General features: G+C 40.7%; 1 protein-coding gene across 1 annotated transcript; it reads right to left on the reverse strand.

Annotated features, from left to right (window-relative positions):
- Positions 1-1775: 1775 nt before the first annotated feature.
- Positions 1776-25305, reverse strand: OSTF1 (osteoclast stimulating factor 1). The gene is made up of 10 exons (XM_074166851.1): positions 25174-25305; positions 11958-12004; positions 11262-11312; positions 11122-11185; positions 8179-8232; positions 7618-7725; positions 7105-7154; positions 6911-6989; positions 6341-6439; positions 1776-3068 (listed from the first exon to the last, which is right to left on the reverse strand). The coding sequence occupies exons 1-10, from the start codon at positions 25205-25207 to the stop codon at positions 3010-3012; spliced, it is 645 nt and encodes a 214-aa protein (XP_074022952.1). The 5' UTR covers positions 25208-25305; the 3' UTR covers positions 1776-3009.
- Positions 25306-25451: the final 146 nt, after the last annotated feature.

Consider the following 25451-nt stretch of genomic DNA (forward strand, 5'->3'; position numbering starts at 1 on the left):
TGTTCCATTTTAATTTATACAAACCAGGGATTTTTGATGAAGCAGACAGAAAATTTACTGGTATATTTTGAAAAAGCCTCAAATAAATCGGAACAATTTCTATCCCCTAGTAGAACAGCACTTCTAACTGTAACACAGCTGATTTTCAATAAAAAGGCACACATGGAGTTCAACCAGAAGTACACAGGACAGAATATACTTCAATGTGCACTTAGGAGACAGCATAAGCTTGACGACTTTCATTTTGCTGCTCTTCTTAAAAACCTATTTTTCTTATTGTTACAAACCTTAATGCAGCTGTCCTTGGTAAGAGTCTTCAATTTATCCAAGAGCCTGCAGGCACACACGTTGTAGAAAGGTAGAAAAGTAAGGGGAGTAACTAGGTTTGAAAACTAGTAACATATTGTATCGTCTTACTCCAGCTGTAATTCCTTCTAGCTACAGGACTTTTGCTCTGTTGCTCTTGTTTTTTAAATCAAAACTTAACTGCTAGAGTTAGGCAAAAAGTAATTTATTGCCTGAAAGTTTTCACAGTGATTTGTATTTCACAAGATGAGTAGACAGTTGCATAAGGAGAAACGAAGTTGGGGGGGGGCAAGAAAAAAAAAAAAGCAGTAATTCTGGTCCTAGAAACAAATTACAGCATTAGCTAGCTGCCTTGCGTTGTAAATGTGCCTCCTTCAGGACACTCCAGTAAGGACTTCACAGGCAATCTCTGGACCCAGCTTGGACTTCTGTCACCATTCTTCCCTTGCAGCACTTAGATCTGTCTGCAGAAGAACACAGGGTCTTCCGGCAGCAGCTAATTCCACAGATGTGAGAACAACATTAAATTTTTAAATCAAATGCTGCAATTAATTTCTAGGATGTTGAACGCATGGCAGCAGAAGACATCACATCAAGAGTTACTTATGAATACAAATTCTGCCTCCAAAGCTTGATAGAGAAAACGATGACTTGGAAGAGCCATTCTCTCCACATCCTGTGACATCGAGCAATTTTAACCTTGTGGGCTTCGTTTATGCAGGAAAATGATTCACGCAACAGATACAAGAACATTTCTGCTTCTCTAGCCTCTTACTACAGGTCCTTTTTTCCTTGCACTGTGAAATTGCATCATGTTAGTCAACAGCATGCATGCGGCTTTACTGTGATAAGAGTCTGAGCTAGAAAAAATAGCTGGCTGATAAAATGAGAAGCAGGACAGTTTCTGCCTATTGTTAAGTCCTGTTCAACAATTGTTCTAATGAAAGCTAGAGAGAAAAACTCGGTGGCTTTGGTGTTAATTTCTTCCCCTCTAGGATCTTCAAGTTCACACAAAATAAAACATCACTGTTCAGTCGACCACAGTATTTCATAGGGCTAAAACATTTGTTTTATGGTTTTAACACTTAAACAGTTTAGAATTATATCTGCAGATGATTATTTGTGTAATGCCTCCATCTTACACAGTTCTGGTCAATCAAGCGCTGCCTTCTTTGGTAAGTGCTCATTTAACAAGCTTTACCTGTATCTAGTTCTTTCCAGATAATAAAAATACAAAAAATCTGGTTCAATATAATTTTAAAAGTGGGATGTAAGAGTGCTCTAGACTTCTTTTAATCTCTAAAACACTTAGTGTGATTTTTATTTATCCCCAGTCTTTCACAAGAGCTTTTCATTTATCCCCAATCTTCCGCAAGAGCTTTTCATTTATCCCCAACCTTTCACAAGAGCTTTTTTTGCTTTTTTTTCTTTGCTTTTTTTTTTTTTTGCCTTTTTTTTTTTTTTTTTTTAAGTAGCACAGGCTGCTGTGTTGGACTGAATCTATCAAAGTTGCTAATAGGGAAGTTAGCAACAAAAATTAAAAATGAGATTGTACTTCAAATACTTTTCTTACCATCACAGTAAGGAAGTATCCCTCAGTAGGGTATGATATTTGGCTGCAGCTATTTGAGCAATCTGAAGTAAGTATTTATTTTTTAACTCTGCAGGGAAGCTTTAAAGTGGCTCAATTTATTTTTCAGTTCTCTTTAATTCACAGGAAGAAGTAATACATATTTTAAATGTTTATTCAGCTTCAGATATCTCTTCTAAAGATAACTGGTATATTCGATATATATCTTCCCTCGTTCCGTCAAACACACTTAAGCTTTGAGGTAATTTAGGATAAGATATAAGAACATTTTTAAAAAATAAAAGCAGGAGATCTAAAAAAAAAAAATAGGCAGGATAAATAGAAAAATATTCTGTCTTCCTTTCACTATGAATAGTTTCAGCATAATGCACTTCAAAAAGCAAAATCATCGTCACTAAGTCCAGAAGTAAGTGTAAGTCCAGTCAAGCAAAACTGACTTAAGCAAGCATTTCACCTGAGTTTACATTTCAGGGATTGGGCCCACAGCAACAGAGAAGACAAAGCATCCAGGGCAGACCATCCCATGTCATTCTACCCCTTATTTAGAGGGGTACAGGAAGGAATGGGGGAAAAAATTTTTGCCAAAAAAATTACTAAAAAATAAAATCAAACTTTGCCTTGCTGGCTCCATGTGGACAAAAGATGGTCACGCTCTAGCAGCATCTCCATTCATGCCTGTCAGCCAGTACTGACTCTGCCAGTATTATCTTATCTGCACAAAGGAACCAATATTCAGGGAGATTTTGGAAAATGTTAGCAATAGTATCCTGCTGTCCCAGAGGGACCTTTCAGTTTGAGGAGCGTTTTCCAGAGACAAAAGGCACTTACTGGGAAGGCCTGAGATGAAACCTGTGAGTTTAGAAGATGGTCCTCTGCCCATTCAATGATAAAGGTATGCCACACTTCCTCTGTGAGATAATTCCAAAGGAACTCAGATTTAAAATGTGGCATCTTCTGGCATACGTGAAGATTATTCCTTTGGAACCTGTCATTTATATGCTATACTGGAAGACTGCAATATTCTAAATAAGATATTTTTACAGTTGTAAAGATACATTTTGGGAATGACATAGGCAATGCAAGTTATAGTTCTTTAGGCTGAATGAAAAAAGCTAATCAGAGTCTTCATCATCGAGGTATTCTTCCGCATTACTTAATGTTCGGACTGCACCTGGAAAGAAACAAAGACCCCTCTTAATCCAGAATAAAATCAGAAAAAGCTTCACATTGGCAATTCTTGCAAACCAGCACTGAAGAAACCTGATGCCTCTACCATTAAGGGATGTTAGGGCTACACAGATGGGGCTGTAGATCTAGATCTCAAAGGTAGGGAGGGCTAAGCCAGTAATCACATCTCCTACATATGAGACTTAGTCTGTTCATGACCTTCAAGAGCCATCTTCTGGCTCCTTGGAACCTGTACAGCAGAGCTGAAACTCTTTAATTCTATTTTCTGTATATATTACCCTTAAATTGCAAAGGAAAGGATGGCTGAGCTGGAGGAAGAGCCTCTATGGCTTTATTCTGAGTGCCTAGCTGGCTGCCATTCTCCGATTAAAATCCATCTATTACTTCCCCTCCCTCTTTTCTCACCTAGGTTTTTTCCTGAACAAATATTTCTTAGATCTACTTACAAGCTTTTGCTTTTGAAGGATACTAAGCAGAAAAAAAGGAGTACTATATGTGCAGCAATGCCTGGAGAATTACGTCTACCTTTGGGACTGTACAAAGATAAAGAGCATGGGCTTTTTGTGATGGATGATTATTTGCCTACAGATTTTCAAATATATGGGAATAGGAATATGGATTATACATAATGTAATGATATTGTACTATTGAAAGCCAGGAATCACAAGATCTTATTCAGTCCTATCTTTGCAATAACATATTAAAACAAGGTATTAAAAATACCAGGTGCAAACATAACAAGACTGACATAATTCCCAGAAGTGATAACCATGTTATCCTAGACTCCTGCAATATTAAAAATGAGTAAATTTAAAACTATTTGGATAAAAGAAATCTAAGATTTTTTTTTCCTTTTGAGTAGGAGAAGCAGCAGAGGAAGAAAGGAAAGAAAAGAAATAAATTGTAGAGCCTTGTGCTGAAGAGGTATTTCTTCTGTATAACAATTGCTCCCTTGTTCAGGGGCACAAATGACACAATCCTTTAATAACTTTAATAATTTTCATTTCTTAGAATATACTTCAGCAATCATGACATCTGAACGTGTGTGTACACACGTAAACACAAAACTAAACATTTCAGTAGAAGCAAAGTAAGCTTTCTTGGATAAAAAAAAATGTTTTATAGATGGACTATGACAGAATCCACATTTAAATAGGAAGAGATTTGAAATTGGGGGCAGGACGACTACTGATATAGGACTGAATCTCTGAAAAAGAGCAATCGTTTCTTTCAATCACATTGGAAATATTGAAATGTAGAACCAATAGACACAGAAGAATGAAATGAATAAAAATAACCAAGTAAATACAAAATATAAGGGAAGTATACAGATCAGTGGTGTCAAGAGAGATTATAAAAGACCAAATTAAGACAGAAAAACAAACAAGGAAGCCAATATTGAAATTGCAGTTAGACTGAGAACATCAGCTCTTATATCAAGGCAAAAAAGAAAAGGTAGTGTGAGAGAGTACCAGAGACTGGTGATAGATGAAGTGACTAAGGATGAAAAAAAAAAAAAACAATCAATCAGCCATGAAACAAAATTAATTTACAGGGAGTGAGGCAAATGCACCAGAAGATAAGTTACCTAGTTTCGGAAAATGAAAAATTAATACAATTATTAGGGACATTAGAACAGAGAACACTCCTGTACCAGGAGTATTTAATCTTTGACAGGCAAAGATTAAGTAAGTGCTCCTCTCAGGGATTAAAAATATGGTAACAGAAAAAATTCTGCCCTTTGTTATAACTGCTTTCTTCAGAGTTAAAACTGACAAAAATAATTTGTCAAGGTTTTTTGGAAAATCCTGATATTACCTCTGTCAAAAAGCTGTACAGTATTTTTGCTGCAACTGCTCTTCTTGGCCTTCTAAAGCTGCAGTCAGCTATTCCATTATTTAATTCCCATAGCCAATAACCACCCACAGGTTAGCATTTCCTCTGTTCTCGCTAGCCCAGTGACAATACATTTGCTAGACTGCATATCCCACGGATACAAGCTGTAACTCTGCCCGTGTTTTTAAGTAATTTCTCTTCTTGTGTGTAATTCACCTAGGGCTTCCACTAACTTCAGACTCCTGAAATCTACATTTATTATGCAATACTGAACATTTTTTTTGACTGAACACCAGTCTTTGTTCAGGCTTTTAAAACAGCCTTTTATCTCTTTAACTCTTTTGTACATGGACACTGTGCTACTGCGAGAGATGAACACAAGTGGGAGGCAGTGAGACTATTTTGATAAACACCTGAAAGCATTCTTTATTTCCCTATTAGAGAATCACTCAAAGAGACATGGGAACAAGAAATTTTAAAAAATTAGCAATAAGAAAATAAAAGAGGAGCATCGGTTGGTGTTTATTTGGCTTAGTTTGGAGTAATAGACAGGTATATTGGAGCACAAGTCTTACGAAGAGAGGCTGAGGGAGCTGGGGTTGTTCAGTCTGGGGAAGAGGAGACTGAGGGGAGACCTTATTGCTCTCTACAACTACCTGAAAGGAGGCTGTAGAGAGGCAGGGGTCGGTCTCTTCTCCCAAGTTACAGATGATAGGACAAGGGGTAATGGCCTCAAGTTATGCCAGGGGAAGTTCAGATTAGATATTAGGAAATATTTCTTTACTGAAAGGGTTATCAGGCATTGGAATGGGCTGCCCAGGGAGATGGTTGAGGCACCATCCCTGGAGGTATTCAAGAGAGGAGTTGACATGGTGCTCGGGGATATGGATTAGTGTTGGGTGGTGTGGTGGTGTGTGGGTGGGTTGTGTGTGGTGTGTTGTGTGTGTGGTTTTTTTTTTTTTTTTTCATTGGTTGGACTAGATGATCTTAAAGGGTCCCTTCCAACCTAGGTGATTCTGTGATTCTGTATAAGGGGGAACATACCACACATTCTACCCTCATACCCTGTCGCTTGTGGTATACTGCTTTTACAGTGGTTTCCATCCTTGCTTTTTCTCTCTCCACTCTGAAGGGCCTGCCTTCCATTTCCTTCCCTTTCCACATCTTCTGAACTCTTTTGCCTCTTACCGACACAAGTTGGCATATTGTGTGGAGTCAACAACACTAAACGTGACAAACCACAGGTCACTATCATAGTTATGCTGAACTAACCCTCTCAAGCGAACCCTTCCAAACACAACATTCAACCCACATAGCTCCCAAGTGGGTTTTGTGGCTATCAACATATTGATATTTGGCCAGAATATTAAGGGTCCCCTAAAAAGGGAAAATGTATCAGGAAAACAGTATCAGAAATACCTGCACTTTGTTTCTTCTTAAGCAGGGAAGCACAAGCTGCATTGGTAGCCATATCTAAAGCCAGTTTCTTCTCATTGTTCTTCAGATCTGTTCTTGCCCCTTTATAATAGAAAATTTTCATCATGAACCACTGTCCCAGCTATTTCTTGAGCAATGGTATTATGATACAAGTTTCAGTAGCATGAGTTTCAGAACAGTAATGGACAAGGGAATCTCATCTGTGGACTGCTCTGAAGCAGACTAAAAGCTATGGATGCTCTTCCATAAGCTACAGTTGGCTAGGGAACTCGATGGCTGCTCTCCCTTTCCAGGAAGCAGATGTCATTGCTGTTCTGGGGTTAAGTGCCTAACTTTGTCTGCAAAGCAGGATGAAATTTATCTTGAGCAGGTGAGATGTCTACTTTCCAAACAGCTGCCAGAATTTTCTGCAAGGCTTATAAAGTCAGGCAGGTATGCTGGCTAAGGACTGTACCTGGGTTATAGGAAAACAGTTAAAAAAATACAGATTAATAAACATTCAGGAATCTAGTCTGCCACACAGATTGTTGAAACCTTGGTAAAGATCTTTACCCTTTGCCAGCAGCATCTCTACAATATCTGCATAACCTTTCCATGCAGCAGCATGCAAAGCTGTGTCTCCCAATTTGTTCTGTGGAGTTAGAGGGAAAAGCAACAGGATTAAAATACAGCAAAAAACCTTTCAGCTTCTACCAAGGATGAATAACATCACACCTCTACTGTAAGGGTCTATTGGTTTAACTTACCTGTTGGTTTAACTCTAGGTTTGCCTGGGTGAACAGAACATCCACTATATCTGCAGAAAATAGGAGGTAGAAATAAAGAGAAAAAATTAGCGGAAGCAAATAAGGCTGTTTGCATTCATAGCATAAATTTTGGTTAAGATTCAATCAAAGAGCAACCCAATCAGCTACTTAAAATCTGTAACAGTCAGACTGCATTGAGCAAACAACCATTAGTCACAAAGAAATGCTACTGCATAAAATATCCAAAACAATACAACACTTCTTTGTGGTCTTCTTCCCACTCTTCTTCTAACAGTTACACTGATTGGAATGCCTGCTTCAACAGCAACAACAAAACACACAGTATTTGATGGAGCTGAACCTCCCTTCTAGATTTATCTTTTTTTTTTAAAAAATTAAAACAACATTTAAAAACCCCTTGCTTTATTATTTAATAATGCAATTTTAGCAGTCAGTCTAACAAGCAAATCGAGAAAATCACAGAACAGTCATTTCACATTAATTCTCTGATACCTTTGTGGCCTCCATGGCATGCCCAGTACAGAGCTGTGTTTCCAGCTTTGTCTAAGCCATTGACCCCAACTCGATTATCCAAACACTCTCTCAACCAGCTTACGTTGCCTGAAAGACAAATTCAGTTCTGATTATTTTTTTTTCATTTGAAAAGTTAACAGAAGCATTAAAGGCATGTAATTCTTTCTGAAGGGTGTCAGTCCTCCTATGAACTTATGAGGAGGAAAAGTGATTAGCAGCAGCACTTATAACTCATTAAACATCTAGTCCAAGTCACACGAAACATCTTTTCTTCCACTTCCAGAACACCTTTAGATCCCTATATTGTTAAATGGATGGTAGCAAACTCTTTTTCTGTGTATACAATCACAGAGTGGCAATTCTACCAGGCTGTAAACTAGCTCAGCTTCTGAAAGCTGCAAAACTTACCAGAAAACTTGTTCAACACACCAGACAACCAAAACAGACAGGGTATCTTCGTTCTAAATCTATTATTATTTTGGCAGAAAACAAACAAATCATCCTTTAGCATTACACAACTAAAACCCAAATCACACTTACCACGTTTGGCAGCTTCATGCAGTGGGTTATCAATAGATTCAGCTTGCTCTGCCACTGAAATGAAACAGAGAGTAAATTCTAACTACTTCTGAAAGATACTTGACACCTGTGTGGAAACAGAACTTCAATTTATTCCAGAAAAAAAAAAACAGTAATACATATTTGATTCTAATGTGAAAGGGGATTTGTGAGTGATGAACTAGTCAGATGCACTTCAATTTCCTGTGCATGGGAAAGTAATTCAGAGAAGAGCTTGTGAAAACCTCACACAACAGCATAAAGTTGATCAGTGGTTGCAAGACATCAGGAATCTGATAATATTTCATCTCTGTTGTTACTTCCTTTTCTATGCTTGGAAGATGGTTTTCAACAGTTGCATGTGGCTAGTCTTTCAACATACAACTTGCCATCTGTAGTTATGACTGAATTATTTCCAAGAGGTCTGGGATGGGTAATTAAAAAAAATTTGCCAATAGGATTCCTATTTGGTTTATGGACATTTTTTATTTCCCCTGGAAAACTTGCAGGAGATCTGCAAATCCAGACTGCTTAAACAATGTATGTAGCGATGGGCAGACTGAAGTTCAGGCTTCTGTAGACCTTTCCTTCATCTCACAAGCTTTAGGTTTTATTACAGAGGAGCAGCAAACAGTTCCCGGTCACTGTGCTGTTGCAACAGCAAAAAGAAACTTAACAACACTGTGAAAGAGTTGGATGTCAGACCATAATCTGGAAACCCTTTTGTAAAAACTTCTTTTTCAGGTGGAAAACCCTGTGACTACTAAGAGTACAGGCAAGCAGGACAGCGTACAATCTGAGAAAAGTAGGCTCTCTAAGCCCTGCACTATGGCTTGTTACAGCAGGCAGGGAGAACATGAAAGGGTGTTCCTCAGATCAAACTGTTACTGCAATCAGATGCAATATAGGCAAATACAATGTATGTCAGTTACCAGAAATAAAAGTCTCAAGACCATTGTAGCCTATCCGGATCTTTTCTTACTTTGGTGTGTATTTCTCCCACAATGCTTGTAATCACAAGCTTTCAGATGCTTATCTCTCTAGCTGTGAGTAAAATAAAACACAAATGCTAGATTCTGATATTTCAGCTTAAAAGAATTTGTGCAAAGAGTAAACAGAACCCCAAAGCAGACTGGGAGAAGCCAGTCCCAGAGCAGCCAGCCACTACACAAGCAGAACATGCTAGATAATTGAGTGGTGTTTGTAGTGCACAGCACAAAGCATTAACATTAGTAACAACTCAAAAGCCTAAAAGTAACTTTGTCTTAGAAATTTTTTGTCAGATGTTCAGTAATAAGTATTTTTAATGCAGCTAACACCGATTCTATCTTCATCAGCTTTTCTGTTCACAGTCTTTTCAAACATGTTCCTTCAAGCCCAGCAGATGGAGCACAAGACCCCACGAGAGGCACAGTAGTTTCAGGTGTTCCAGCTTCTGCAAGAAAGTTACACAAGAGCACAGCAGATAACAGTGTTTCAACGGTTAAGACTGAACCTAGGCAGTCGCAATGGCAGCAACCAGCCCTTTGAGGATTTTGCCTAAAGTTTGTCTAAATCAGAAGACATGTTCCTGGTACTCTTCATTCTTAGGGTCTGCAGAGGCTTCTGTTCTGCTTACACACGAAATTCTTGGAAATGTGCAGACCCCATCCTCTCCCACCCAGCCTAAAATGGAAGTTAAACTCTTGTTCAGGTAACTTTTCCAAATGGGAACACAAACTGAATGAGTAAATTGTTGATTTTATTTTAAATGTAACACACTTCAATGTTCAAAATAAATTTGAGTGTAGGTAAGCACGTGTAATCTATTCTTGTCTATTAACAGGGACAAGAATCTGTTGTCTCTCTGTTGCAGATGGCAAGAGTAGAATCAGTCTGAAAGTCACAAACTAAAGTGAAATTTGATGCCATGGTCTCAATAACTGCACCCCAGGCTTCTATTCATGTATTTCCACTAACTACAAGTCAGAACAGGGAACCATAGCATTGCTACCAGAATGTCTCCCAGTGAAAGAGGGACACCATGAATCTACCACAGTTCCTAATGTATTAGCAGTTTTGACGTAATATGCCATGTTACACTGCTACTCTGCCTACATTTCGTGAGAGGACTTGGATGAAATGTGCTGTGTTGTCTGCACTCATGGCTTGTCAAAGTGACTCTAGTTCAATCTGAAAAAGCAATTTCTATTCAGTCCAAACGGGTATGGGATATCTAACGTGGTGCAATCCCCAAGAAAATAATGTTTTCTGTGGCTGAATTGCAAACAAAACAGCCTTATTTCTTAAGTGGAACAAAAGAATCAAAGGAGGTCTACAGAATTGCTCAGAATCTGCGTTAGCAATCTTCCTGTCCATATGCAGGTTTACTTAACCATTCCCATATTGATTAACTGTCTCTGTAAGAAGCCACTCCACTCTGTGTCAGACTTCTTGATCTCTAAGCTACTATAGGCTGCGCCTGTCCATCCTTAGGTCGACTTAAGAAAAAGGCAATGTACAGACTGAAGGAATATAGCCAAGAGACTGCTAATGAGAAGATCTTGAAAGCTGCAACACATTCATTGAGGGTATCAAGAATACAAGCCTATCAGTTTCACGTGCCATTTGTAAAACCATCCTTTAGATCCACACATTCTTCCCCTCAAAACTGACAACATCTATTGCTGTTACCTGCACAACCAGAAACATGAACACTTGGCAAACTCAAGCTGCCTTTAGGTTATAAAAACATAAGATAGCCTGTCCACTGCTGATGTACAGTGGTGACTGATATTGCTGATGTATTCTGAAATACTCTGGTAGAGGACTGTTAAATGCCAATACTGTGATCAGTTTTTGAAAATAAGCGTATCAATTATTTTTATTTAGTGATTTCCTTTGACCGTGAATGATCTTACCAAATGAAAATATTCTAGACATTACCATAGTTGCTTGGAATTAGTCCAGTTCTCCCTTTGCAAGTTCCTTTCCACCAATTGGTATCACTCTGCAGAGAAAAGTGAAAATATTTTACAAGAGATATGCTGCATCTCAGAAGCATGTATGGGATGTTTTAGACTCACCATGTCTGAAATGTAAATGATATCTCCTTCTTCAAAGTACAGTTCATCTGGCTGTAAAAAAATAATATAAAAAAGGAAGAGTAAATAAAAATCTGAATGTGTACACTTAACATAAAACAAATACATGGATAAAACAGAGTATATTCAGCTCTTCTTCCAAAAGAACAGTCACTGAAATTCTCTAGCAAGTAGGCAACAGTCTGACAGTCTTTCATACTGTAGTTTGACTTGCCTACAGCTAACTTTTTGGATCTGTGACCGACCTGATAACTGAATAAAAAGCCTGTGACCTTTCCAATAGACCACTATGCAACAGAAGCAGTGAAATATATCTTGTGTTTGCTAACTTGATCCCCATTTTGATTGGTCCCAGTTCATCAAATCTCTTAGTTCTCCATTATCCTTGTTGCCTTTGGAAGAAAAGAAAAATTCACTTCAATTGCTGATCTTAGATTACAGGGAACTGATAGGAGAGAAGAAAGCATGCTGCTTTTAAAAAGAGCTGGACTTAAAGGAGAGTGATGATTAATCAGGCAGTTTTAGTCACACTAAGAATCAATATCCATCAACAGGTTTTTTCATTGAAAACATAGTACAGTAAGTCTAATAGGCCAACCCTAGCAGAACTGAAGAAATGTTATTATAGACAAGATTAAAATTAAGCTTCTCAAAATCCTGAAATCTAGATGTACTTACTGTTCTGGGCTCAAATGTATACAGGGCCCTGAACACTTTAACCTGCCCTAAAAAAGAAAAAATAAACAGTATTAGTATTGTGCCTTCTAAACACAGCATACACATACAGCCCTCAAATCCTTAACCCTTAAAGCTGCTTGCTGAATGAACTGGTGCTCTGCCTCTGTCAATGAAAATCATAATGAAAAGACTCAACCCAGCAGCATGGATTTTGAGGGAAATGGGCCAACTGACCAGCTAAAAGTAAGCTGTCTCTTGCGCACACCTAATATGGTCCTCATAAGTTACTGTTCAAGTCAACTAAAGTGTTGCCATCAATTTCTGAGGCAAAGTGTAGTTTCAGTCATACGCACCCACACGCACTCATACATGTTGTATATATTTTTATTAGTAATACCAGATTTGTCAAAGGATACAGAATTAAGGAAAGAACAAAGAAACGGAACAATGAACAATGACTGCAACATGTTCTCATACTTACTTGTAATCCTTACTAATTAGGAAAATAACGCAATAGCACAGAAATCATTGCATTTAAGAAAAACAACAAATGGTCACCAAGTCCTATTTATGGAATGTACAACGGACATGGTGTTCTGTTCAGATACTTAAAATAAGTTATAGTGTTTACAATTCCACTAAGTGGGCAATGTTTAGTTTATCAGGGCAGCTTTGAAAAGATTGTCAGCAGCATCCAAGCCAAGAAAAGATAACCTTAATACAGAGAGGTACAGATTTAATTGCATAAACTGCAAAAGAAGCACCCCTATAAACATTTTTTTTTTTTAAATTCAATAAAGGTACATTTCAAGAGCACCAAGCATAAAGTATAAGGTGAGTACAGGAAAAGAAACATTTATCTTACATAATTTTATTAGCTGAACTGCTGAAGTCCACTGAACTCAATGGAGAAATATATTATGCAGACTGTTCCGTTTTGTTTACTTTTAAATATCGGAAGTCTTAAGTATGTAGGTTTGTTTATCTTTAAAGTAAAGAGTACAGGGATGCAGGAAGAGTAGAGGGTTGCTGCCCAGTTACAGAGGGACAAGGTCAGGAAGGCCAAGGTGTGGCTGGAGCTGAATCTGGCAAGGAATGCTAAGAATAACAAAGGCTTCTCAGGTATGTCAACCAGAAAAGGAAGGTTAAAGAAAGCATACCCTCCATGATAAGCAAGAATGGCAAACTCGTAACAACAGACGAGAAGGCTGAGATTCTCGACAACTCTTTTGCCTCAGTCTTCACTGCCAACCCCTCTCCTCATACCTCCCAAGTTGATGGACTGGGCGAAAACAGGGGCTATGAGAATGAAGGACCGCGCACTGTAGGAGAAGGCCAGGTTCGAGACCTTCTAAGGAACCTGAATGTACATAAGTCCATAGGGCCTGATGAAATCCATCCAGGGGTCCTGAGGGAGCTGACGGATGAAGCCGACAAGCCACTTTCCATTATATTCGAAAAGTGTCAGTCTGGTGAAGTTCCTGCTGACTGGAAAGGGGGAAACATAACCCCCATTTTCAAAAAGGGAAAAAAGGAAGACCCAGGGAACTACAGGCTGGTCAGTCTCACCTCTGTGCCCAGCAAGATCATGGAGCAGATCCTCCTAGAATTGCTGCTAAGACACATGGAAAATAAGGAGGTGACTGGTGACAGCAAACATGGCTTCACCAAGGGCAGGTCATGCCTGACAAATTTGGTGGCCTTCTGTGATGGTGCTACAGCACTGGTAGATAAGGGCAGAGCAACAGATGTCATCTACCTGGTCTTATGCAAAGCATTTGATACTGTCCTGCATAACATCCTGGTCTCTAACAGAGATTTGATGGATGGACCGCTCGGTGGATCTGGAACTGGCTGCATGGCCACACTCAAAGGGTTGCAGTCAATGGCTCAACGTCCAAGTGGAAACCAGTGAAGAGTGGTGTTCCTCAGGGGTCAGTACTGGGACCAGTGCTGTTCAACATCTTTGTTAGAAATGTGGACAGAGGGATTGAGTGCACCCTCAGCAAGTTTGCTGATGTCCAAGCTGCGTGGCACTGTCAACACACTGGAGGGAAGTGATGCCATCCAGAGGGACTTGGACAGGCTTGAGGGGTGGGCCCGTGTGAACTTCATGAAGTTCAACAAGGCCAAGTGCAAGGTTCTACACATGGGTTAGAGCAATTTGATACACAAATACAGGATGGGCAGAGAACGGATTGAGAACAGCCCTGAGGAGAAGGACTTGGGAGTGTCAGTAGATGAGAAGCTCAACATGAGCCAGCAAACAGCCCAGAAAGCAAACTGCATCCACGTCTGCATCAAAAGAAGGGTGGCCAGCAGGTCCACAAAGGTGATTCTGCCCCTCTACTCTGCTCCCGTGAGACCCCACCTGGAGTACTGTGTCCAGCTTTGGAGTCCTCAACACAGCAAGGACATGGACCTGTTGGAACGAGTCCAGTGAAGTGACACTAAGATGATCAGGAGGCTGGAGCACCTCTCCTGTGAAGACAGGCTGACAGAGTTGGGGTTGTTCAGCCTGGAGAAGAGAAGGCTCCAGGGAGACCTTATAGCAGCCTTCCAGTACCTAAAGGGGACCTACAGGAGAGATGGGGAGGGACTCTTTATCAGGGAGTGGAGCGATAGGATGAGGGGTAATGATTTTAAACTGAAAGAGGGGAGATTTAGATTAGATATCAGGAACAAATTCTTCAGTGTGATTGTGATGAGGCACTGGAACAGGTTGCCCAGAGAAGCTGTGGCTGCCCCATCCCTGGAAGTGTTCGAGACCAGGTTGGATGGGGCTTTGAGCAACCTGCTCTAGTGGGAGGTGTCCCTGCCCGTGGCAGGGGGGTTGGAACTCGATGATCTTGAAGGTCCCTTCCAACCTGAACCATTCTATGATTCTATGAAATATCTGAAGTATGTGGCAGTATTTCAGGTTCTTACACTACACTTTACATGTTTATATAAATTAACCTGTGATTGAAGCAGTATTTGGTCCACCAGTCTAATGCACTACTTAGACTACACTTAGCCCAGGCTATTTTGTATCCTCAGAGAAACTGGTAACTTACTGCCAAAGGCTAGTACTATACAATAAAGCATGCGTACACAAAATCTTGTGTAGTATATTATATGCAGAGAACTGAGTAACAAGAGAGTAGGTTTCCTTATGTCTCAAGAATAAGCTTTCACCTTTCTGTGAAGAAGAACCATTGCTAGAAACTTTTTGCCTGTTTTTTCCTAGATGTAGTCTTTGCTACCGCAGTACCTAAAAGTCTAGCCACAACAGTGACTTAAGGGCTTTAAGGGCTTTAGAAATGTCAGCCTAAGTGTATATATGCTGATAGGCTTGAGAAAGGAGGATGGTACTCAACTGCACAACCTGCCATTTTGCAGCATACCGCACAGTCTTGGGGTGGCTCTTAAAAGATGTTTCCAAATACCTCTGAATATTCCCTAGCATGAGCCATCCCACAGCACACGTTTATGAACTGGTATTTACCAAGGCATAACTACTAAGCAAAACATTTCTGTAGTCCTGTCTCAGCCTTTTTTGGAGCTAAGTGTATGTAAAAGTCTAACCATAAAATTAATCCATGTAAACTTTCTAGATTGCCAAATGCATGTAGACACTGTATATATGATTTTTCGTCAAATTTTTAACTGTATCCCATGCTTCTCCCAGATCTTATTTTTTTAATATCACCACAGAATTTCAGTTTGCCTCTACTGGTTCTCTCTCTCACACAGCAGCCATTTCCTAGACATAAGAGGTCCAACACTTCCCAGACCTTTGCCTCAGAAACTAAATACCCGTACTGTGGCATCAGCTAAAAAAGGATGAAAGCTCCATTCTGTTTGTTACCCATATAGAAATGATGAATAAGGACAGTGGACCATAATGTGTCCTAGGTCTAAAAGCTTCAGAATTAGATGTCTGAACTGCAGCTGGGGAGAAGTCAAACAACACCACCAACACCACCACCACAAAAAAAGAACAAGAGATGACAAAGCAAGATGGGTGAGAGAGTTCCGTCCCTTCTCCTTGGCTTTCACACACAGATGACAGAAAAATGCAAGACAGAACTGCACACTGACAACTCTGGTGACTTGAGCCATCACACACCATGTTTCAAGGTTTTATGTAAGTAAAAGGAGGAAATAGACAACAAAGTGGAAGAATAAGAAATATTAAAGAGGGAATGCAAAGATGGCAGAAGACAGGGAAAAAGCAAGAAATACAGTTTTGTATGTGTCCTGTGTGTTTCCTGTAATAATGTACTGCATGTGTGTCAACAGGTTTTCTAATGCTATTACACCCTAAGGGAAGGAAAAGAAAATGGAAACACTGATGGTGACAAAAGTATTGCTGAAATGTTCTTTAAACAAAAGGCAATTCATGGTTTGGTTTTTTCCCTTTTTTTTTTGTTTGTTTGTTTGGTTTGGTTTTTTTTATTTTGGGTTTTTTTTTTTTTTTAATTCTATACAACAGAAACAGAGAGTTACTTCCCCAAACGTCAAGCTGTGGTGTCACACATAGCACAACATATTCTAAAGCATTTTCCTGTGATGAAATATGAAGTACAGACTTGCACTATAGATCTGCAGGTCTGGTTAATATTAATTTTACGGCACCTTATGTGGAAGTTAAACACTACTCATTACTAGCACCAATATTTTAAATATGTAATATATAACTAAATATAAATAGACATTAGGCCTGCTGCTTAATACTGCTGCATTTAAGAGCTAAGAATAACAGGACTTCAGCACTTGGCATGGCAATTTTCATGCAAAAAATTAATCTAAATGATTTAAAACAACATAATATAAGGACACAAATGGCACATTAAGCTTGAATCTCTGTTCTCCAAATACAGACAAATTCTATTTTAGTAGGTACACGAGTACCTGTAAACACTTGAAGAAATTTAATCTAGCAATGCCCACCCCTAGTCATGCAGACAGGCTTAGAGCTTGCACTGGCAGGTGTCCTTCGGAATAAGAAGAAAGTTAGGAAGTGCCTGAGGACCTCCTCTGCTCCCCCTTTCTACTATCTCTCCACTCTGAAGCACATTGTAAGATTCATGTAGGACCGAGCACTAATGCATTAACACTGATTTGAACTTATCAAAGTTGACTGACTGCAGCTCCCCACCATGGACTTCTAGAGAACAAAATAACTAGAATACAGAAGATGCATGTACCTTTTAAAGATTAGGGCACCAGACAAACACTAATGACTTCATTCTCAGCATGACTAACAAGGGGATTATCCCTTTTAGAAACAAAGGAAATGGAGACACACTGCAGTGATGTGTCCCACGATAAATCTTCTAAATGCAGGAACAAATTTAAACGGTTCTTCTTTTCAATCCCATATTTAAGCCACAAGGCTGTCTTTTCCCTTCTTACAGAATTTGCATTAAACATCTGCAAAACAACTGTTTGACAAATAAAAAAGGTAAGTTCTTACACATACTAAAATGATACAAATATTATTAGCATACAAACTCCTCAATTCACAATTTGCCAAACGCTTCCCCAGTAACACAACAGGGTAAAGGAGTGAAACTAATGAATCTCTCTAACCAGGAGCATAAAACAAATGCCTTTATTAGGCTGAGCCGACTCAATGCCCTTCAAACTATTTTGGATAACTTCCATAAACTTCTGCTTTTATCAGGAAACGAAACAGGCAACTAAAATTTCTACTGTGACCTTCTCCCAGCTACATGCACAAACGTAAAGAAATTGAGGTGCTGAACAGCAACAGCTTAAAAATGAAGCTTCTGATATGTACTGAACTGGAACAAGATCCCTGCTGTGCTTTTTAAGACAAAAAAGACCATTTTCTCAAAAGACTAGATGCTCTTTGTTTCCTCCTAGCAATTTTGAGGTTTATGTTTAATTAATTGCAGTATCATTAACAGAAGATTGTTTCCAAAGAAGTGCTAAGTGTTTTCGCAACAAGGAGTTACTGTTTCTCTCAGTGACGCTTTTTTCCCCATTTCCTTTCTCTTCTTTTACCCCAGCTTTTCCATAGGACTACAGACACTAGCATTAAAATGCCCTCTTTTACTCAACTTGCCACCAAAGCATTCTCTGCTTTCCTCTTATTTGCTTTCACCCCTTAAAGGAAGGGCGGGGGAGGGGGGAAGGGGAAGTTAAATAAAAATAAAAAAAATAAAAGACCCAACCCTGAATGGCAGTGCTCATATCTTTTTTGACTTGGGCTGAACTTCCAGTACCGTGGTGGGTTGACCCTGGCTGGAGGCCAAGTGCCCAGCAAACCACTCTATCACTCCGCTCCCCAGCTGGGCAATGGATAAAAAAAAAAAATATAATGGCTTATGGGTTGAAATAAGGACAGAGAGCTCACTCACCAATTACCATCACGGGCAAAACAGACTTGACTTGGGGAAAACTAATTTAATTTATTACCAGCCAAAAATCAGAGTAAGGTAATGAGAAATAAAACCAAATCTTAAAACACCTTCCCCTCATCTATCCCTTCTTCCCAGGCTCCACTGCACTCCCAATTTCCTCTGCCTCTTCCCCACCAGTGGTGCAGGGGTACTGGGAATGAGGGTTGTGATCAGTTCATCGTACAATGTCTCTGCCACTCTTTCCTCCTCAGGGATCGGATTCCTCACACTCTTCCCCTGCTGCAGTGTGGGATCCCTCTGACAGGAGACAGTCCTCCACAAAGTTCTCCAATGTGGGTCCTTCCCATGGGCTGCAGTTCTTCATTAACTGCTCCACCATGGGTGCCTTCCATAGGGTGCAGTCCTTCAGGAACAAACTGCTGCGGCGTGGATGCCTTTAAGGGGTCATAAGTCCTGCCAGCAAACATGCTCCAGCGTGGGCTCCTTTCTCCACAGGCCCACAGGTCCTGCCCACAGAAGCCTATTCCAGTACAGGCTTCCCACAGGGCCACAGCTGCCTTTAGGCATAGACCTGCTCTGGCGTGGGATCCTCCACAGGCTGCAGGTGGGTATCTGCTCCACTGTTAACCTCCATGGGCTGCCGGGGAACAGCCTGCCCCACAATGGTTTTCACCACAGGCTGCAGGGGAATCTCTGCTCTGGTGCCTAGAGCACTTCCCTCCCCCCTCCTTCTCCACTGGCTTTGGTGTCTGCAGAGTTGTTGCTCTCACATATTCTCACTCCTCTCTCCAGCTGCAGTTGTGGTTGCACAGTAACTTTTTTCCCCTTCTTAAATATGTTATCCCAGAAGCACTACTGCTGATGAGCTTGGCCTTGGCCAGCAGTGGGTCTACCTTTGAGCCAGCTGGCATTGGCTCTATCGGACATGAGGGAAGCTTCTGGCATCTTCTTACAGAAGCTACCCCTGTAGTGTCCCCCCTGCAACAAAAACCTTGCCATGCAAACCCAATACAAGCACCAAAGGGGACAGAAAGCAATTTAATTAGCTGTCAATTTATATTACTTCTTCAAATGAAGAAGTTCTTCGTGCAGGAGCCATTTATTTTGGTTAAGAAAATAGTCATGGCATCAAGCCAACGTTCACAGGAGCTACTAAGGCCTGGCCCCAGTGGACTTAAATGGGTCTTTTGGTAGCATTTGACACCCTGCTTCACCTCCCACGGACAGAAACAATCAAATCTCATTGACAGAAACAAGGTGCTACAAATCATATATTGATCCTGATCTTTTCAGCATCTTTTCATTAGCTATATTTAGAGTGAGCAGCTCCAGACTACCATAAAAACCAGAATTAACTTTAGATAAACAGACTCACTGGGTGTCACAAAGCACAATCAATACCTATAATACAGAGAAAGAGAGAATCTCTGTGGTCTAGAAAATCAGACTTGGTCACGGTCATCTATGGATAAATTAGAAAACTTCAACTCTGTCAACTCCGACAAGAGTTCAAGCTAATCCCGGGCTAATTGTCATCAGCCATCCTCCTCCTTGCTCTGATAAGGCTACACAGAAGCAGCTGAGAATCTGGTACACTCCAATTTGATTGAAAACAAACAATTTGAATCCTGCAACAAATAGACCAAAAAGAAAATATGCATAAGATTTGAGATGTGGGGAAGAAAAAGTACAGCTTGCATGTTCCAGGGCCTATGCTTGTTTGAAAGTCTCCTCCCAGAACATGTATAATTGGGACTATGAATTTTTATACATGTTCAGATTAATTTCTCTGGAGGAAGTGAAAGGCATCTTCTGCTTAACTTCACAGAAAGCTTGGCGGCAAAAGGACAGTGTGGTTGTTTTCTCAGTGTTGGCCTAAGAACATGCAAAGGAACTATACAACCTGGCAATACCAGCAATTCAAAGTCACAATCTTTTGGACAAGTGACAATATCAAAAGTAAGCTGCAGATCAAAATAATTTGTGATATGCCTGCAGTTTGTTTAATAAACAAAGAAATTTTCATGTTATGATCTGCATGTCTCTTTGGAGATGTGCAGTTTTATTAGAATGACCTTATGGCCACACTGAAGAATTCTTTTCTGGCTTCTCGGGAACTGGAAAATAAGGTGCTTTACACTCACACCTTCAAGCAGGAATAAAAGTAGTGGAAATATGTTTAACGGGAGTGCAGCTTGTATTTTGGCATTTTGCTCAAAATACCTTTCACAAAGACACAACAGAGTACAACACAGCATTTAAGGACTGCCACAACTGAGACAGAAAAAAGTAGAGACGCCACTGGTTAGAGAACCATCTTCCACTTCTAAGTAGTGCTTGTTAGAAAGGGGAAGTGAACACAGGGCATACAAATCGGAGGGAAGAGGAGAGAGTGTATTAAACAAACAGACAAAACAGACAAACAGACCTAGGAATCTGCTTTAGGGACATGCTGAAAAGAATTCAAAAGTTAGACTGGTACCACTGTCGATGACAAATTATGGTAGCCCAGGAACAATCATGGACTGCACCAGTCAGTATCTGGAGTAGGAAGGAACAAACAGCATTTGCTTACAGGAAATCAGAATTTAGAAGATGTATGTGAACACAATTTCACAAATGAATTTTGACTAGCACAGTTTCATGATGAAATCTTCTACTTCTTCCCAATTTTATTTCTGCAAATACACAGAACGCCTTCACTTGTGGGAAGCTTGTTTCTGGCCCCAGCAGTTCGCAGTAAGAAGTGGGTTTGGGGCCAGAAATGAAAGTTTAAAATTCACTTTGAAATCAGACTTTCAACTATTTAATTGTTCCTCTGATGTTTTTCTCCCCTTAGAGCTGATGCCACAACATAACTCCCCACATTCACATGATCACATCTCCCTAGCTAACAGAAACCTTCCTTTGACTACAGAAGGAACCCAAAACATCACAACCTAAGCCAAATTTAAGCCTACTGGTAAGACCTTAGGCATGTGACTCAATGCAGGTCTCTGTCACAGAATCTTCTTGGTTGGAAGGGACCTTTGAGATCATCGACTCCAACAAACAAACACAAAAAAAAAAGTCCTGTGAATGCTGTCACAGCTCCTACTTTATTCCTAAGAATTAAGGCAGAGTGAACTTGATTGTGATTCAAACTAAGTATTTCTGTTCAGAATCCTATTTTTAACTGTGACAGCTACTAGTGGCTACAAAGTCAACAGACCTACTTTCAGGTAGTAACCCTTTATGTTACGTATGCTATGTTTCCTCCCACCTCTCTTCTCTCAATTGGAATAATTTAAAACTGTAATTTCCTTGGGACAAAGATTGGTCTTTCTCCATAAAATGTAAATGTTGAGCAGACTCTAGGCCAGGATGAACAAACCTCAGTATACCTGGAGAATATCAAAGTACATAAAGTTCCTTTAAAATATTTGTATACCACTTTCATCTCCCCAAAAGCTGTTGCTGTACAGCTCTAATCAAAAATACATTATCAGACAGAGAGCACTATACAAGGAAACAATTCACAAAAGCCAATATAGCTAACTGAGTTCAAAGGACTTCATAAGTAACTTTTGTACATAGGATTAACATCCAACATTGAAAGTTTAAGAGGTTTATGAGACATCAATAGAATTTTGAAATATGAAAGGGAAACCATTCGCTTGCATAACACTGGCAGAGAAAAAAGTTTCTGCTGTTTTCAATTCCCACTCCACTTCTTTGTGTCTTCAATACATGTATAGCAAGTGTAAATAGAAAATACAGCTAGAAAACAATAATAATTCAGAGCTTGAAGAGAAAAGCAAAGCTAGGCACTTGTTTAAAAAAGAACTTTCAAAATACTAGAACTGAAAGCGTTCGAAAGCCTCTGGAAACCAATCATGAATCAAGGGCTAACCACAGATGATTGACAAACATATCGGATGATTGTCTAAAATATATTGATCTCAAAACCATCTCTCTGTAACTGAAATCCTAATGTGCTATGCACGCCACAGGATTAATAGAAGAGCCTTCTGTCAGAAAAAGTGCTCTCAAGTACTGAAGAAAAACACACGCCATGCTATGGCTACTTACGTTTTTCTCCCTTTGCACCTCCTTTTTTTCCCCACATTTTTAAAGCACCATCTAGCCATCCAACTCTAATGTCCAACATCTCTGTGATGAACAGTAAACACTTACTGCTTTATAAAGCATGAGTATTTATTTCATTAAATATTTTCACTTCCCACCACCTGCTATATCTCCTTCCATCTCTCTCTAGCCTGCACTTTCTTTTTTCCTGAACAATAAGGAAAGACTATAGCAACCAATATCTTGTTTTCTCTGTTATCTGTCTTGAATTGTAAAAATTCAGCAGAAAGGCAAGCAAGTTTCCTGTTCCCCGACATGGGTTATAGTCCAGTTTATAGACTGGATACCTGATAATAGTCAGTGAAGAAAAATTAATGCAGTTTGACCAAACGCATTAGGACATCCCAACAAATGCAGTCTAAAAGCCACCAAAAGAGATAGCATTATGATGCTATAACAGCGTATTTCACCACATGCAGTTCCGATATTTATCTGTCTTTAATTAGCATACATTCATATACATAGCCCTGAGAGATCCAATGACAGTACCGCAGGCATTACTGATATTATAAAGAGAACAAAGACAGATCTACAACTACAGAAATATTTTGGAGTATGCTAGAAGACAGTCCATTCCTGAAAATGCCTTGGAAGAAAATTAATGCAACAGCCTCCGTAAGACTTTCTCTCTTAATTTCATTACCCTTAATCAGCTCTGAAAGCCACTATCAAGAGTCTTGTTCTCTTCCTCTTCCTTCTTCAGCCATTTATTTATACCTATTTCCTTTTGCTGTGTCAAGTGCTCATGTGGTAAACCAGCTCAGCAAGTTCAGTAGACATAAAAATAACCTAACATAAAAGGTCAGAACACCGATCCAGCTTGTCATGTCACTAAATGGAATGGAAAGGGGATGGTGGGGGAGTGGAGAGGGTAGGCAACCTGTCCTTTTGATGGCAGTCTGCATTTTATCAGATGAAGCATACCACAAAACTGCACCCCAGCAAGCTAGTGAGAGACACCTGCTATTAAACATAACACGTTTGAGTTAGTCTGATAGCTCCTGCAGGTTAGGTAGGTCTAGGGCCTTTAACTCCTTAAGAATCTTAGACTAAATTTAACTCATATTTTTTCAAATCAGAAAATGGAGTTATCAACTTCATTGGAAGAATCTACTCTTCTTACATATTTGGTTGCTAAGAGCAACACCACACCCTTGCAGAAGCCCACAGATCTCCTCAGTACAGGTTTTTGGTGAGAGCCCACAACAGCAATGCCTCTATTACTGTATTTTTCATTTCAAATAAGCTGTTTTCAAAGAGGCTTAGAAAACTGCAAGGCAGAGGAAATTCTTCCAAGGATGAAACTCTACATTCGGAGAGCTTTAATAGATTTTGCTTCTGTGGGTAGGTCAAGACTGATGGTTTAAATGGTCTAAATCGGATTTGCACTTACTTGACTTCAAATTAATAACTTGTTTTATAAGCTGTCTAGTTAAAATACTCCATTAGGTTATGTATTTAATTATTTCTAAAAAAGTCGGTATTTCAAATACTATTCTAAGTGTGAAAAATACTGAAATTCAGTTCTACTTAGGGATCAGATAATCGTATTCTGGGAGATACCAACTAGTCTTACCTATTTCATTACATTCACAATGAATTTTTACCTTTAAAGTATGAATTTAACCATTCATCCTCAGAGATGATACGCAAACATTATAAACAGCAATTGCATTTTCCAGATCAATTCCTTGTTTAAGAAAACAAAACCCTAAACCTAATGGCTTAAGTTTTGACAGAAGAATGCATGTTTACCTGAAAGATGCCATTGTTGTGTAAGGTTTAAACCATGCAACTTCCAATATCTTTTCAACATATTTTTTAAAAACCTGTGATTGTTTTTAATTTTCTTGAAACTTACTTTGCACTAAATTTATCTGAAAAGGGTGGAGGAGGAAAAAATTATGCATCAATAACTAAATACACTAGAAAGGGTGACTGCGCACATTTGCACCAGATTGTCAAAGGACACACGGGGAGCTTCATGGTCGGGAGTCCTCCAAGGGAAAGCCGTGGATGTCATGGAAGAAGAAGAACGTAGCGTGAGACCATGCTATCAAACTGCTCTTATGCATCAATATATTGCTAATCCATGCAATCACAGGGCGAACCTCGGAGTGCTTCCATCGCCTGTTCCTTAACAGATTAAATGCTTTCCTGCGCGCTTCAGCCCACGCAAGCTTCCCCTCGACGGCGGCCGCTGGCTGGGTGCGGCATCATGCCGAGCGCCATGGCTACTATGGCCACCATGGCTACCTCGGCTCCCGGGCCAGGGCCCGCGTCCCAGGGCCGGGGTGAGGGTGCTCTGCACAGCCCCTCCACCCTGGGGGCCGGTCCCCGGGCGATGGCTCTGCCCCGGCGGCACCCTCTCTAGCCGCAGCGATCCCGCCCAAATACGACGCCTGCCTGCCTGCCTGCCGAGGGCAGCTCCACCACGGCTTCCAGCAGGGCCGCTGGCGCTAGGGCCAGGGAAGGGGCCGCTCCTCCGCCGACACCGAGCAAGGAGCGCGGAGGTTAATGGCGGCGGGGCGGGGAAAGGAAGCGGGAGGTGGCCCTGCCCCGGTCCCCCCCCACCCGCCTCCCGGCCGGGCTCCCTACTCTGACAGCCCAGACCCGACTCCCGAAGCATCCACGTTGTCAGCCGGCAGCGGGCTGCTCCGTGCGCCCGGTGAAACGGCCAGTGAGGCGGCCGGGGGGCTCGGCCCCTCCCTTACCTGGCTTAGCCGGTTTAGGTGGCGGCTTGGACATGGCGAGGGGCGGCCGAGCGCAGACGGGGGGAAAGCGACGGGGCGGCGATCGGCTGCCTGCGAACGGGCCCGCGGCTGCCGGGGCGGGGCGAAGCGGGGCGGGGCGGGCAGCGGCGCAATGCCCTCGACGGGCTCCCGGGAGCGGCGGGCGCCAACGGGCAGGAGGAGGAAGGAAGGACGAGCGTGGAGAGGGAGGGAGGAAGGGAGGGAGAGAAGGAGGGGCGGGCGGGGAGAGGGGCGGGCAC

The sequence above is a fragment of the Numenius arquata genome, chromosome Z (genome assembly GCF_964106895.1).
Source record: "Numenius arquata chromosome Z, bNumArq3.hap1.1, whole genome shotgun sequence".
NCBI lineage: Eukaryota > Metazoa > Chordata > Aves > Charadriiformes > Scolopacidae > Numenius > Numenius arquata.